This window comes from Lupinus angustifolius, chromosome LG05 (genome assembly GCF_001865875.1).
Source record: "Lupinus angustifolius cultivar Tanjil chromosome LG05, LupAngTanjil_v1.0, whole genome shotgun sequence".
NCBI lineage: Eukaryota > Viridiplantae > Streptophyta > Magnoliopsida > Fabales > Fabaceae > Lupinus > Lupinus angustifolius.
The window spans coordinates 24594084-24610943 of NC_032013.1; the positions used below are offsets into that span (position 1 = coordinate 24594084).

General features: G+C 29.2%; 2 protein-coding genes across 2 annotated transcripts; one reads left to right on the forward strand and one right to left on the reverse strand.

Moving 5' to 3' along the window:
- On the reverse strand, positions 54–2964 carry LOC109347111 (growth-regulating factor 3). The gene is made up of 4 exons (XM_019586837.1): positions 2633–2964; positions 2284–2481; positions 1185–1458; positions 54–477 (listed from the first exon to the last, which is right to left on the reverse strand). The coding sequence occupies exons 1-4, from the start codon at positions 2838–2840 to the stop codon at positions 54–56; spliced, it is 1104 nt and encodes a 367-aa protein (XP_019442382.1). The 5' UTR covers positions 2841–2964.
- On the forward strand, positions 12261–14425 carry LOC109348337. The gene is made up of 4 exons (XM_019588725.1): positions 12261–12682; positions 13346–13456; positions 13921–14001; positions 14105–14425. The coding sequence occupies exons 1-4, from the start codon at positions 12452–12454 to the stop codon at positions 14177–14179; spliced, it is 498 nt and encodes a 165-aa protein (XP_019444270.1). The 5' UTR covers positions 12261–12451; the 3' UTR covers positions 14180–14425.

Consider the following 16860-nt stretch of genomic DNA (forward strand, 5'->3'; position numbering starts at 1 on the left):
CATTGTCCAAGAATGCTCCAAAAGTGAAAAGTATTCCCAAAAAAAAACTAGTCTCAAGCAGAACCACCATGCAACTGATGCAATACACTGGTGGGTGATGAAGTTGAAGTAGATGATCTCAATGCCTCTGCAAGTGGTCCTCCCATTGAAGCTACTTGGTTAGTTGAAGTCCATCCCCCAGCCCAATTCACTTGCACTTGCTCTGTCTCTGGTTCCACATTCCCATTCCTTGGACATGGTTCTTCTCCATACCCAGTTGACAATTTCAATGACACATCAGAAGAAGTATTTTCAGGCATTGAAATAGTTAGGCATGTTACTGAGTTCACCCTTCCACCACTATCAGAAGATTGTTGCAGTGACCTTGGCCAATCATCAAAGAAATGCCTCAGCATATTGCCACCTGATCTACCATCCTCACCCACATGATCTTGGGTTTCAAATAGGCTCTTGCTTTCATTCTTGGTCCCTGAGGGACTAGAAAAGTGCCCAGCAAAAAAAACAAGTAGGGTAATTATATGAATGGGGACAAAAAATATTGTGACAGCATGCTTTTCTATATTTAGTTTAAAAAGAAAAGATTGGGGATTATTTAGTACAATCTAAAGCTTTCCAATTTCCCAAGTATGACACATAGTGGGCATGCCTACATTGGGGTCCCTACACCAATTAGGCATCACTTGACAGGTCACAAGGTTGAGCATATGAAAGAAACAAATTCAAACTTAACTTTATGATTGTCATTGAAGCAATCCTAAAAACATGATTGCAGGACAAGAAAAAAAACACATTGTTTAAGCAAAGTTGTCCCACCAAATTAGATTGAAGCTCATATGGAAGTAAAAGTTAGTCACCCTTTTCCTAATCAATGCTCACTGGCTGATTCTCTATTATTATATGTACTCATTAATTATAGTTCAAAGTAAAACTTCATTTAGAATAATAATCTATGCAGATAATGCCACACATCCCCAACAAAGGTCTGGTACAATTAGAATACTATAACAAAATATCTTCCGAACAAATCATTAATAAACAAAGTAGCAATGTATGACACATGTTATAGTGTCGATGATTTGTAAGAGAATATATCATTTCTCTTTCTATTATTCTGCTGAATATATAAGATGGTATAAGTATATACAAATATTAAAAAGGGTATTAAGCAGATAAAGAGAGATTACCATTGATTAAGATGAATGAGATCGAAAGGTGATTTAAGAGAAGCAGTGGCAAGAGAAGGTGAAGAAATGGAAGATGATGAAGAAGCAATAGTAATAGGTGTGGGTAGTTCCACAGGCTTTCTTGAACGGTTTTTACCACGATGCATGTGTCTTTCACAGTACTTCTGACCCGCCACCACATCCCTCGAGCACCGCCACTTCTTCCCGTCCGTTCTCCGGCACCGACCAGGTTCTGGATCCATTGCTCCTCTTCCCCAATACCCTGATTGCATCACTTACATACATGCAACAACACAACCAAACATCTTCAATAATGTACCCTTTTACAATTCTCATGCAACTCTTTCCAAAATGTACAAACATGTATTTGGGTTATATTTTTGGAATATTCATCCATGATTATTGTTGGGTTTATTCAAGTGTGAAATCTCACATTAAATATCCGAGAAGGGGTGAAAGAGTTTATAAGTAGAAAAGACACATGGAACTAAAGCTTAAGGTTTTGGTTCGATAAGTGGTGTCTCATTTGTGACTCTCCACTCTTCCCATACCCGGTAACACTCTTCCCATACCCGGTAACCGGAGGCTCCCGGTCGCAGTCTAATACAACTATAAGTCTTTTATCATTAAATAGCATTTCTTTGTCATGGACCTAGCATCCTAAACGTTGTTACTTGTAAGTGGTATAGACATGTGATTTATTGAGATATATGGTATATCACTTTTTACATTTCTTTGTGACAAATGAGATGTGATATGCAGAAAGGTGAATTTGGTACACAAGTATATGAGAAAATAATGTAAGTATGATCAGAAAATTACTTTAATTCAGACTGATTACTTTGAAATGATCTGCAAACAGTTACTACTATTCAAGTGACAAACATTTTAGTTTATTTTGAGCAAGATCCCAGATTTCAAAATATAGTTTAATCATCATTATGCATTTATCAAAAAAAAAACCATATGATATGATCACAAAACACAAAAAAAGAAAGTACACATTTTTTTATTGTAGTATAAAGCATATAGAGAACTGTGTATGACATTACCAGATAATGTTGGAGTGTGAGAGAGAAAGAGAGAGAAAAAAGCTTACATTCTGCACCAGGTTGATAATGTTGAATAGAATGGTGATGAAGAAAATAAGGTGTAGTAGTAGGAGAAAAAATAAGACTTTTCTTTATAGGTTGAAGAAGTTCATGAGGAACAGCAGCACCAGCCAACATGTATCTGAATATCAATGCTTGTAACTCTAGCTCCTGCCACTGTCCCAAGCTGAAATAACTACCCATCCCTATTATTATCAGAAAAAAGGGTAGAAATAAAGAGTATGAGATGAATCTAAAAGAAGAAAGAAAGGTTATGAGTTTCTAATATAAATATAAACAAACTTGAAAAAGGTGAGAAATGGCAGAAGAGTAAAAGGGAAAGAAAGAAAGGGTTACTGGGAAATCTGTTAGTGGTAGCTAATGTTGAATCTGACAAGGTACTGATTTTGGTGTTGGGTTCAGGTAAAAACAAAGGGAGTGCAGAAGATGTTGCAGAAGCTTGATGGGATCCAGGGTGAAGTTTTGGCATCTTTGTACAATGTTGTTGTTCCTCTGACTCATGCACCTGGACCTGGTTTCTCCATTGCTTCATATGAAAGTCCATGGAGAGAGAGAGAGAGAGAATAGGTATTAGTTTGGTGTTAATATAACTTTGTTTGTTAGTTGTGGAGTGTGTTGGATGTTTAAAGATCAAGTTTGTGAAAAAGGGTTTTGGCAGTGACTTGTGTTGAAGAGTTATTACTTTAATTACTTTATATATATCTTTGGTAGATACCTATATGAGAGAGAAAGAGAGAAAGAGAGAAGCATGCAAAGTTTGTTTGGAAGTGTTGAGAGAGCACTTGAGAAAAAGACAGTGAGACAAGACAGTTGAGGTGAAAAAGGAAGAGATATTGAGAATAGAATAATAGTAAAAATATACTTGACCTGTAGTTTTTGTCTTTATGCCTTGGAAATAACACTTGAGGAGGGATAGAGTGGGAGCATAGGGTTTTTTTGGTTTACTAGATTTATCTTGATACTAGAGGTCATTCTGTCTGTCCCGAGAACACCTATAGGTATATGGAGTTAACTCTTTTAATATGTATTTTTTATCAACAAGACTTGAACTTGAGACCTTACTTAAAGGAAATCAAGCATGTAGGACTTGAACCAACACTTATCGGTTAGCAATAGCAAAAATTAACTTCATATTTTTTGGTACTAGTATTCTATCATGTGTAAGGAACTAATTCATTCAGTATTCTCTCCCAGTAAATATTGCTCCTATGAATCAAACATTTAATCTTTTGACTATCTTATAAATCTAGTAAGACATTATTACAGTACTAGATTAACATCTTGTTGGTAAAAAAATTAACTTTATATTATACAACTATACAGCTATTGTCAGATCATGTGTAATGCATTTTTTCAAATTGTTTTCTTAATGTTTGCTTTTATTCCATTAGTTTATTATTATTTTTTACTTTTCTCTTTCAGATAATCTCATAAAAAAGGATTTACATAAAAAATACTCTTTATAATGTCAAAAAAAGACTACATAACTATATTATATGGCTTAACCTAATCACCTTATTCTATCGGAGAGTGAATCTCACCATGCCCATAACTTATCAAAGATAGAGAAATAAAGTAAAAATGTTAACAGTGAAATAAAATATTGAATTAATAATTTATTGTTTGTGTTTGTTGAGGATGAATATATTGCCTAGAGTATTAAAGAATGCAAAGCCAGAGGCACTTCGATCAGACTCACAGGTGGAGTTTTGATCCGACAATATGCACTTCTATTTTTCAACTTTACCCATCAAATTATCTTATAAATCTTTCAATATTATAATAACAGAATATTATAATCAACTTTTTTTGTATTTTAGAAAGTCTCCTCTTATCGTATGGATTAGTGGAAACTTACACAACTAAATTAATACATTATTGATCACTTATAATCCATTGTTATAAATAAAGTACCACTTTATATTTAGAATAGTATATTATTTTCTAATCATAATAATTACAAGATTTTCGATATTCGCTATTGTAGGAGTAGGAGCCATGATCAATGTTTATTGTTTTCGTTTACTACGAGCTACTGACACATATTCCCTTTTTGCTCTAAACTCGTACCCATAAGTATTTGCGGGTAAAATCCATACGGACACGAATATGGATCAAAAATGGGTACCTGTAAATTTTATAAACGAGTTTTTAAAAATACTCATAATACATACGAGCATGTATAGGTATTATGGTACCCATACCTATAAATACTTATTATTTATATGATTAATATATTATATTTAATTAAAATAAAAAGTATATTAGTTATTTGAGGTGTTTTATCTAATTAAAATAAAAAATACCTATAGTACATATTTATTCTTCTTAGGGAATAGAGATGTTTTATCTGCAATGGTTAATATATCATAATAATTTACCAAGTGCTTCATTCATTAGTTATTTGAGGTGATCATGTTTTTAATTCATGTATGTGAGTTTCAGAAACCTTTATGTTCTATAAATAAATTATTTGGTGCATTAAAAATATAAAGAAAATAATATGAAAATGCGAGTCTTAAATTAGGATAAAAATTGTACATGAATGTGGACATCAGTTGAAATGCATTAGTACAATTTGTCTAAAGATAAGAACTAGAAACTTGCTTAATTGATATATGTTTTTCCAAGCAATTAATGCATGAATATTTTAATAAGAAAATAATTGATGTACATAAAATTTTGGAAATACTAATATAAAAGACTAAAAACTATAATTTAAAAGAGTTTTATAATAAAGACTTTACTTAAAGATTAAATCAAAACGCTACACTTAATGATTGAAGTCATTTATATTTGAATCAACATGGTATAAAAATGTTGACGATACATACCATGATAAGAAGGTTATTAATACAATTGAAAACCATATTGAGTTGGTAAATATCTATATTGAGTTGTATTTAGACAAATCTCATTCTTTAAAAAATATTTTTATCAAACAATTTTTTATTAAATCAATACTCCCTTGAACGAAAGAAAATAAGATGAGAAAAATAAGTTAAAAAATGAACAGAAAAAAAGAAAGAAATGACAAATATAGTAATGTGCTGTATTTAATTGTTTTAGAGAAAAGAACATAAAGAATAAGTGAAATAAATGTTTCTTCTCTTTCAACTCTCTATCTCCCATTTTATAATGATATGGTAAACAAATCTATTAAAATCTCATTGCACTTTTCTCCCTCAAAATCAAAAGAGAGAATGAACTCTTTAACTTCTCTCTTCTTCTTATGTTTCTACTTTCTTTTTATTATTATATCAAATTCAGAATAAAAAAAGTATTTCCATTAACTCTTGAAGTCAACCAACCTCAAGATCTCAACTCTATTAAACCCATAAAAGCATCTATAACTTCTTCATTTTTGAAATGAAATTATTTGATCCACAACGGTTATACATGGCCTAATTATAATCACATTAATTACAAGGTGTCACATATTATTATTTAAAAAAAAATGTTTGTAATATTTGTTTTATATTTTTACATTTCCAAGATATTCTCCACTCATTAGTCGTTTGAAATACAGTTTTGATCTAGCTTTCTTCCCTCCATGTCGGAAACAACATCACATGAGCCAATATGCTACAATATAGTTTAATTAATTAATTAATCAATCTTGTCCATTTATTTGGAATCAAATATATTATATATAATGCATGTTGATGGAGATTGGAGAAACAAGTCAATTATATGAAGTGATATCAAATTTTAATTTCTTTTACGTGTGTATGAAATTCATTATAAGTTTCTACTGAAATTAATAGAGCTTTTCCTAAAAACTCCACATCAAAGAAATTAATTAATTGCAAGTATGGTTGAGTGAATAGAAAGAGTCCTACTCATCTCAAATCTCATTTCCATTGTCCAGAAAGTAGTAAAGTGGAATATATAATCAAATGTTAACTCGGTGTAGATATACTTTTTGATAGTGTAATAAATAGCTAAAAAATAATAATGTATGTTAAACACTACAAATAAATAGAATTTGATAAAATAAAAAAGGTGCAGATAAATGGACAAGATTAATTATTATTAGAGAGAGATGGAACTGAATAATAATAATAATAATAATAATAATAATAATAATAATGTTATATTCTTATACTAAATTATTCTACAAATTTTACTATCCACGAAAAAGTGAGATATTCATTTTATAAAGACTTTTACAAAAAATTTAGTTAACACATCATTCATCATTAATTTATATTATATTTCTTTTTTTTAAAAGTCAACAGTAATTAACAAATCAATAAAAAATGATTTATTCTCTATCACTTTTTTATGGATAAGAAGATTTGAAGATGGATATTTTTTGTAATAATAATACTGAATAAAAAAACAAAGTAAAGAAAAAAGGTAATAAGAGTCACATGTGTTGGAAGTGAGAATTCAGAAAAATATGAGTGATTCAGACACATGTGTCAGTAGAGAATAGAGATAGACTACTAACCCAACCACGTGGGTCCCATTCTACACTTCACTCTTTTTTTAACATTTTTTGTTGGGTAAAGCGAGGCACGCCGGCACGCGACCCATTTAAGATCCCCTCACGTGCATTCACGTGACTTCTTTTCTTTCTTTCTTTTTTTAAAAAGGTTTAGTTTACTATTTGTAATTACTACTGTATATTCTTTTTGTTTTGTTGGAGGGATCTATGTTAAGAAGTTTGTATGAAATGTTTTGGGCTTAAACTTGTTTCAAGGTCTACTACATTTTTTGCTCATATGGTCATATTTATTTTGGTCTATTGGTGTAAGACTCTGTTAGATCCTAACATAATTAAAATGTCAAGGTTTGATTCCTAAGAGCGACACTTTTTACGAATGGCAACCAAGAACTTCAAAAAATGGATTAATTATTTATCCAAAAGGGTGAACAGATACCCTTAGTAGTACAAAAAAGTTGAATTATTTTATTCCTTTCTGTTCTCCTTTGAATCTCTTATAACCAATTATTTAATAAAAATAAATACAATAGTGGTGTATTTTTTGAAATTGCATTAGCTTAAATCACACCATAACTAGTAGGAAAACGTTGAGAAAGAGAGAATAGAATATTAAAAAAACAAACAAAATAAGGTTTATTTTGGATTTGGTTTGATGCTGGGCTTAAACGGTGCATTGATCCACTAGTAAATGGGTTGGGCCCATTCTCCAGGGGTTGGTATAATAATTTATTTATAGTTTAACTCTGTAGAAAGCCCAGTTCTTAAAAACAAGTCCATTAAATATTTAGAATGAAGGGAGTGAAACAAATAGGAAGTGATTATATTTTTCTGTTTTGGAGACAACTTATATAATCAAAGACATAGGGTATAACACATAACCAACTTCAAATATGATTAAATATAAATGGTTAATAATATAATAATTATATATAAACCTCATATACTTTCGATTGATATATTTTTCTCTCTTATATTATATAAGAAGTTTGATGATTTTTGTTAATAGAAGAAGAGGTTGAACAAATGAGAATCTCTCAGATTCAGTTGCCAAAACACAAGGGCTATCCAATGCAACACAACATCTTGGGATCTCAGCTGATATCGGATACAGTCCCTTAGGGGTGAGAATTTATTGTCTCAAATCATGTCACAAATTAATAATAATAAAAGAACAACATAAATAAAAAGAACAATAAAAAATATTTTTTTAAAATAAATCTAATATGTTTTCATTGATTTGAAACATAGTACATACTTTGAAACAATATATTTTTGTAAATATCATACACCCTCATATTGAATTCAATTAAAACATAATTAATTTCATTTTTTCAATTATCGAGTTTGTTTCGGTTTAACTTTTGGTTCTTCTATGCTTAGGACTAGAGCTTTCTAAAACATAAGATACCAAGTAACAAAACAGGCTCAAACTTCGTAAAAAAATTCTTATTTCATTATGTTGAAGAGAAATGTGAAACTGAATTAGCAATAATTAATAATATATTATTGTATATATATATCACTTATCGATTAATTATTAACAAATAAAGTAATATTTAGCACCTCATCTAAACTACCAATTCCTTTTAGATTTTTGAAAACTATGAGGTAACCTCAACTCAATCAGAATACATTTTTTATCCCAAATTTTATACTACTGTATGTATCATTTGTTTGTTATTGGTCAAAAATATAAAATTAATATATATATTTAATTTATATTTTACTTTAACACTTAAAGTCGTACTAAAGTGTAGGATAGAAAATATGGCTCAACATGGCATCACCTGGTGATTAAATCCTCTTCCATACAAATTGAATGAATCCAAAAATCAAAATGCTTACGTTGGAATTAGATAAAGTCACTTCCTTTTTAGCTGTTTTACTTTTATAGCCTCCATATTTTGCTTTCTTCAAATTCTTGATGGGTTGGTGCTAAGATTTTCTACTTTAGTAGGCTAATTAATATAGTATCAAATTTGTTTAGCTGAAAAATTAACATGCAACACGCAATTGATGCGTTGTTTGGGTACCCACATTAAGTATTGGACCCTTTCAAGATTCTTTGCTCTAGGTCATCACTCATTCCATTTCATCACCCATTATCACTATTCATCACCATTGTGTGTTCGGAACATATCTGATATCTCATATAATGTGTCACTCTATGTACCATTGATTGTAATTAGTTAAAAAATATATTTAAGTTAAAAATTTAATAATTAAATATTCTTCTAATCAATAAAGTATTACATTTTTTTGGGATAGAAAATGTCCTCTCATGAGTTTTGTTCAAAATCTTTACTTTAAGATTTTCATGTTGGAAAGACTTCATTGCCTCAGTGGAAAATGGTCCCCCACCACCAATGAGAAAGACAGAGATTAATGTTGATTTAAAACGTGTAAAGTTTTATCTAATATAATTACAAATTTAGAAAGCAGGATTCAATCATAGCAACTAAAGAAAAAAAAATGAATAGCTAGTAATAAATAGGGAAAATATTTTAAATAAAAGGAGGAAAAAGTATATTGGGTGGAGCCCATTGTATGATTTTATGATTTGAGGTATGAGGAAAAATAATATACACTTACAATATAAATATTTGATATATTGACAGTTTATTATTATTAGTTTATTTTTAATTATTATAGACACTTCAAAAAAGTAATATATTAATTATATATAAATATTCACACCAGTGTATTAGATTCATCATTGGAATTGAAAGAAAAAGAGAAAGGAATATTTGTTATAAGGTTAGATAAGCTGCCGCCACTCCTCCTCTAACTTTGCCTTAAACTTCACGTCTTCCCTTTGATTCGTTTTGGTGAACAGAAATGATTTCTTCAACATAAAAAAGAGAAGAAATTACATGATTATTTTAATGTATTTGAAAAAAATATATATCTATAGAAAATAAAAATAAGTAAAAGATAGAAATAAATATATAAACCATGCAACTTGATGCATGTTCAAATAAAACAATTTTGAATCTTTTATTACTTCTCTTTTTTTGTACTATAAATAGTAGAAACTAGTCTTATTGAGATATGTAGTTGTCACTATCAACAAATCGAAACTTTCAAATTGCATGGTTAGCCTGCTGGAAAATTGCTTGGCATTGTGTCCAAGTTTATAGCTACCTGTCACACACGTTCTTATACAACACATATTCTTCTTATCAAATTAATCTTTTTTCCTTTTCCTTTTTTATCTTGTACATGTATTCGCCATGTGAAGGGGTTAAAAAACAACAAGAGTTAGTTGAAAATTCCAATCTACCAACTTATAAACTGAATAATGATAAATACTAAAATGGTTAGAATTTACTAAAATGGTTAGTGTTGTAAAATAAAAATACAAGGACAACCACAATAGTTGCATCTACTAAATAAGTTACTTAGTGGGACCTAACATATTTAAGGTGTATTTGTAAGTTGAATTTTGGGAAGGAATAATAGAAAAAAGACTTAAAATATCTCAAAATATATTTAATATGTATGAAGTCTTTCATTTCCATTTCTTCTATGAGTCACAACAATCCTCTCCACTATTGAGTTAGATAGGTTATTGTTTTTGTTTTAAGAGTAAAAATGTCTAATTGTAGATAAAGATTAAAAGTTTCTTTAGTTTTTGTTTTTTATGGTGTCTATGATCTTAAAAGTGGATCTTCACTAAACATTTATCATTAAGTATATCTATCACCAATATCCAAATTCGGAATCTATGGATTGAGATCACTTGTTCTGAATGGTGTCTCATTTAATATTCTAAGTCAATCAAAATTTGACATTTTGTTATTTTTTGTTTTTGGAATTTTTCTTTTATTCATGTGTCAAAATGTAATAAATACTTAAGATGGAGAATAAGACACGATTGGTTACAAGTGATTGTTGTCCTAAATCCATATCCTCTCGTCTAAAGAATCTCAACCCTAAACTCGGTACAGGTTTTAAATCAGTTACAATCATTGCACATTGTAATCACGGTTGTACTATTTTCATTATGGGCGCAACCGTGCCTATTAAATCTATAAAGAGTTGTTTTGCTATATTCTCTTAGGATATTTTCTACAATCACTTAAATATTAAATAAATTAGGTATTAAATAAAAAAAGTGAACGTAAATAATATAAAAAATCTAATAATTAAAAAGATTTTATACAAGGATAAATTATGATGATGTAAAATCATTCAATCCAGTAAATATGATAAATGTATTGTGATCTGCAATTGATGACATGTTGTGGTATTATGGACTACTAGTCCATGTAAAGAGTTATTATTTTCTTTCTTCTAACTATCATTGAGCTAATAACTAAATCCGATATACTATTACTGTTTGACAAATCAGATTATAATTGTAATTCAAAATTGTCAATTGAAATCTATGATTGAATTGTGCAAATGACTAAAGTAAATGACATTATTAGTTACTAAGTATTCATAAATTTATTTTTAACAAATATTTTTATTATTATTTGATAATAGATTCTAGTGATTAAATTATTGTGACAAAATTTTCAAATATATAAGTCATTATTCATTTATTAATTATTTATATATTCATTTTACAAAATATATAAATATTTATTTCAACTTGAAAGTACATTGCATTCGGTTGATATTTACTGTATGCATATATAACACAAATAGTATGGATATGAGTTAGTGTTGCATTTTCTAGTACCATAAAGGTATAATAGTTTGGTTTAGTTTTTGAGTACTTCAAGAACCGAATTGAACAAAATGGGTAGTTTAATTATATGTGGTTTATGTTCATTTTTATCGTTGGAATTGAACCGATCATTTTAATTTAGTTTAATAATTTAATTTTTTAATGGACCATGTTAAATTTTATTATGTATTTATAAGTTTGACATTGTGTTATCCTCCATTATCTTTACATAAATATTAAATTTTTATAGTTATTTTTTTGCTTATACAAGTTTATGAGAGAGAAAGAATCATCTTACTTTATATCAAGTATTACCTAATTTTTAATTGTTCATCTTTTTCAAGATATAGTTCTCATAATTCCAAACCCTATAAAAATGTGAAACGAATTAATTATAAACTATTTCTTAAAATTTAATTGATCCTCATTATTAAATTAAACTTCCTTCTTCAATTTGGTTCGGTTCAATTCCATAATTTTGAAGTGGAATGTATAAGCACGTACATCCTTACCGCCACATTTTAATCCTGAACTAAGATTATGAGATACAAAAAGAAAAAAACTACATGTTTATCAAGCCTTCATTTAATTTGACAAATTGTTCTACAATCCAATATATTTATACGTGTATATTCTATGTTGTTTTTTAAGTACTACTTGTTTTATCCCATGATATAAATAAATATTTGCACTTTTATATTATATTCTTTCTCTCTCTATATATATAATCTCTAGTTCTTTTATCTATTTATTTTTACATTTCCTATTCTTTCTATAACATTTGAAAGTGTTTATTTTTGGTCCATAAAGGTTAAGGGTAAGAAGCTTTAAAGGCCTTACACAACGGGCAATTCAGATAACATAAGAAGCGCACTTGCAAAAGAGAAAACAACATAACACTTCAGCCTCATCATTTCAAGACCAAACAAAGAAAGAAAGATAGAACAAAAAAGAAGAGAGAGAGAGAAGAAAAGCAAACAAGAATCAAAGGTTGTTGAGTTTTGTGATTATTGTTTTGTTGCACATGATGTCTAGTGAACAACAGAACAACCAGTTGGTGGTGCAAAATTCAGGGAGTTTAAGCTTCAGTAGCCATTTATCAAAGGAAGATGAAGAAATGTCAAAGTCTGCACTTGCAACATTCAAAGCTAAAGAAGAAGAGATTGAGAGAAAGAAAATGGAAGTTAGAGAAAGAGTTCAGATTCAGTTGGGTAGAGTTGAAGAAGAAACTAAACGTCTTGCTACTATTCGTGAGGTATATGTTACCATCTTCTTCTAGATTCAATGTTGTTAATGTTTCTTTTCTCACCCAAAATTTTAGTTTCATTTTACTGCTATGAAACCATTTTTCTTTAAATATTTTGTTTTTTTTGGGTCTTTTAATTGGGTGGAAAATAATTTTGTTAAGCCTCGCATAAAAAAAGAATTTTTGGGGGTTTTGTTTGAAATCTCTGTTGGAAGTAGCTTTAGCTTTTTCCATGTATATTTTGTTTTATATAAATAATTTGTATTTTTATAACAACAGAGGTTTGAAGAGCATGTAAATCACTTGAATATACCGGATCTGTGATTTTGTCCTCAAATTATAGTGAAATTTCACCCCAAAAACGTTGTTAATTTCTTTCCTTTGTGTTTTTTTGAGGAAAAATGAAGTCAAATTTTCAACTTTTCTGTAAGATGTTCATGCTAGAGAGTAATAGTAGGCCATGAACCAAATAATTCATATAATTGGTGTCTAAAATTTCTTTAGCCCCAAGATTTTTCCCATCTATTTATATCAAGTTTTACATAAATGAATAAAATGATGGAACTGAGATTTTTTTTTATTAAATTTCGTATAAACTACTGACAAGTTTTTTGTTATTTAAACGCATATTAATATTTAATTGAAAACTTGATGTTTTTGGAGGAATATCAGGAGCTTGAGGCCCTTGTAGATCCAATGAGAAAGGAAGTTGCAGTTGTCAGAAAAAGGATCGATTCCATAAACAAAGAATTAAAGCCACTAGGTCATATCTGCCAGAAGAAGGTGAGGTTAATTCAATTTCATGGAAAATCTTTAAGGCTATGCTTGGTTAATAAAACAACGTGGGATGAAGTGAATAATAAGGTTGTGTTGTGAATTGTGATTCTATCTTATTTCTTCATGCCCCTGTTTGGGAGTGAAGAAAAGATATAGAGGTATTGGATGGAATCAGGTTCCATTTCATTTTTTCATTCTCATTTAAACTTGATCAAGTCGATTTTTTGGTCCTATCTATGGGACGGGACGAGTCGGAGTCAAATCAAGCCGAGCCATATGATCTATATTACTTTGATGCTCAAGTCAGTCTAGTTGTCGAGCCAACTCGTATCGACACAGTTGAGCCACCCCATATTGCTAGCTTTTTGAATTATTGAACATAGTCTTATAGACTTAATTCATGTGGTATGTTTTTTGGATTATGACATTCCATTGTCACATTATTGAAATTGATTTTGAATATGTTACAGGAGAAAGAATACAAAGATGCCCTTGAAGCTTTTAATGATAAGAACAGGGAAAAAGTACAACTAATCACTAGGTTAATGGAGGTAACTAATCTCACATTAAGTATCATGATTATGAATGATTTGAATAATGCATAACTTTTCCTTATTCTAATATATATGATTCTCTGAATGTTTAAATGAACAGCTAGTGAGTGAAAGTGAAAGATTGAGGATGAAGAAGTTGGAGGAACTAAGTAAGAACATAGATTCCATGCAATGATTTAGCCAAATGCTAATAACTTGAATCAATTAGGCTTGTGTGGTATATTAAAGATGACATAGTATATTTATATGTATGAGTGTCTTGTGCTTGTGTAATTTTATTGTGTTAATGTTTGTTTAACTAGCATTTGTTGGGACTTTAGGTAATTTAGGAGGGTTATATACCCTACAAACAGGTTTGTAACTAAATACTTGCATTTTGTTGACATTTTTTTCTCTTCTTCAATTCACTTTTTTCTGCTTTGTTATCATTATTTAATTTATTGATGTAATTTGAATTTTTAGTAGTTCAATTAATAATTAATTATTAGTATTATTTGAGTGTAACATTTTGTACTTCCAACAATGTATTTCAGTAGGTCAAGGAATTTTTTAATGGAATTGTATTATTATCCATGTGATTTCTAATGTTGTCTAGGGTTATAGTTTTACATATTTTCTAAGTGGTAAGGAATTGAGTATTGTGATTCAGAAACAAACACTGAATTTTGCCCTCTTGCTTTGATACAATTCCAAGTGAATACGAATTAATAATAACCTAATATGATTTCCTAATATTAAGGATCTTGTAGAAAGAAAATAAGGTAGTTACATTACGTGAAATTTTGAAATTGTTTTTTTGGAAGAGTTTAAAATCTGTACGTTGACAGTATATGTTTTTTTACACTATCAGTATATCATTCATCATTGATTTGTATTACTTTTGTTTAAGACTTAATAATAATCAATAAATCAACGATAAATGATTTGCTGATAGTATAAAAAATATTTACATTTCACTGTATATATTAACCTGGAAGTGAATTGGTTAATAATATGGTTCACCATTTAATGGGTAAACGGTAATGTTAAGCCTATGCACAAAGTTTTGAAATTATTATATAAATGATGTAAAAATTTAATATAAATTAACTAAAATAATTTCATTTAATTTATATTAAAAACTAAGTTAAAAAGAAATGAAGAAATAAAAGGTGAAAAAAGTAATAAACAAGGATACACTTGAACAAATAATAGATAAAAGGTCAATGATTGTTATAAGAAGTAACCACACATCCAAAAAGATATTAGTTCTTTACAAAAAAAAAAGAGTAAATATCTTTGATAGTACACAAAAAGTATCAAATTATTTAAAAATAATATGAAAATAAATTAAACCATCTAAAGATACGAGAATAAATTTTAGTCCTGCAAATAAGTTTTATGTATATAAATTTACTAATTATGGAGTCTATACTGTGTGGTGTATTTATTATTTTATATATAATTAGTGTAATAATTGAGAAAGCGTGAGGATCTTGACCCCACTATATTTACTAATTAAAGTCACCGTCGTTTGTTTTTGCGAGCTCATAATTTTGATATTGATGAAGGCTCATTGGGCTTCGGAATCGAAACTTTTATACACTATAATAACAGCTGTATGATTATTTATTCTCGAGTTCTTCACACACTACGCATTACTTTTCAATACCACTATTCTCAAAATACGCAATAAGTTTTTGTTGGGTAACTTGGTAAAAACATGTCCAAATTGTTGTGTTTTACAACAAACGAAGAAACCACGCACAATAGTGCAATTGTTATGTACCCGTTTATTTATTTGTCTTGTCAAAAAGCATCCTAAGATGTTGTACAAGGGTTCAAAGTTCAAAAAGGGTGAATTGGACCTAAATTTGGTTTAGTTGGTCATCAGAAATTGATGATGCTCATCATACGTTCACTCATATTGTGACCTAGGTTTTGTCAATATCCTCTTTCCATACATAAGGCCCATCTTTAATGACTTTCCTGCTCTATGATTGGTATATTTTATCAACATTTCCTACTAGTATATGTACTTGGTGTCGGAAAAAATAAGAGTGTTTCTTGAAATAAGTTTTGGAGAAGAACGAAGAGAAATTGAAGGCTTCAGAGCCATGAAGTAGGATAGCTCTTAAACTTTTTATTTATCTTCAAAACTCAACTTACAAACAAACCTTTGGTGTATGAATTTCTCTCACTAATATTCAGATGCATATATAGTTTCAACTACAAAGATTTCTTACAAGGTTTACGTAGAAGATAATAACTGAGAGAATGAAAGCATAATATAGCTCAAATTGTAGGTATTTTTTTTTTCTCAATCTTCTTCAAGTTCTAAGTCATGCATATGCCCTCTTGTTATTTAGACCGTTGGAAGTAGACACAACAACTTCTATTGGTCTTTCAAATCCTTGGGTATTTTGTATTGATTGGCATGTACATATGCAGTGGTCGTAATTCTCATATTATTGTAGATAACAAAAGCATTGAATCATGGAAAATCAGTATCTAACATCAATTACATTGACACTCCATGCGTTTTAGTGAAATTATATAAACCACCCATCACTTTTTTACTTCTACATAAACCCCCAAATTTTTATACTTTCATTACACTAACTACCATTGCATGAGAAATAAGTGTGAGTTTTTGAACAAAAAATGTTATAAATGCAATTAAGTTAAACAAAATATGGTATACTATGAAGACAAGTCCAAATAATATATGAGTCGATACCTCTTTATTATTTTTGGTCCGTTACAATATAATATAAGAGCGATTTAAACAACGTCTCTTTAGAATTGTTGATGCATTTTATAACAAAAATAATAAAAATATATTGATTTGTATATTATTTAAATGTTTCCTCACAA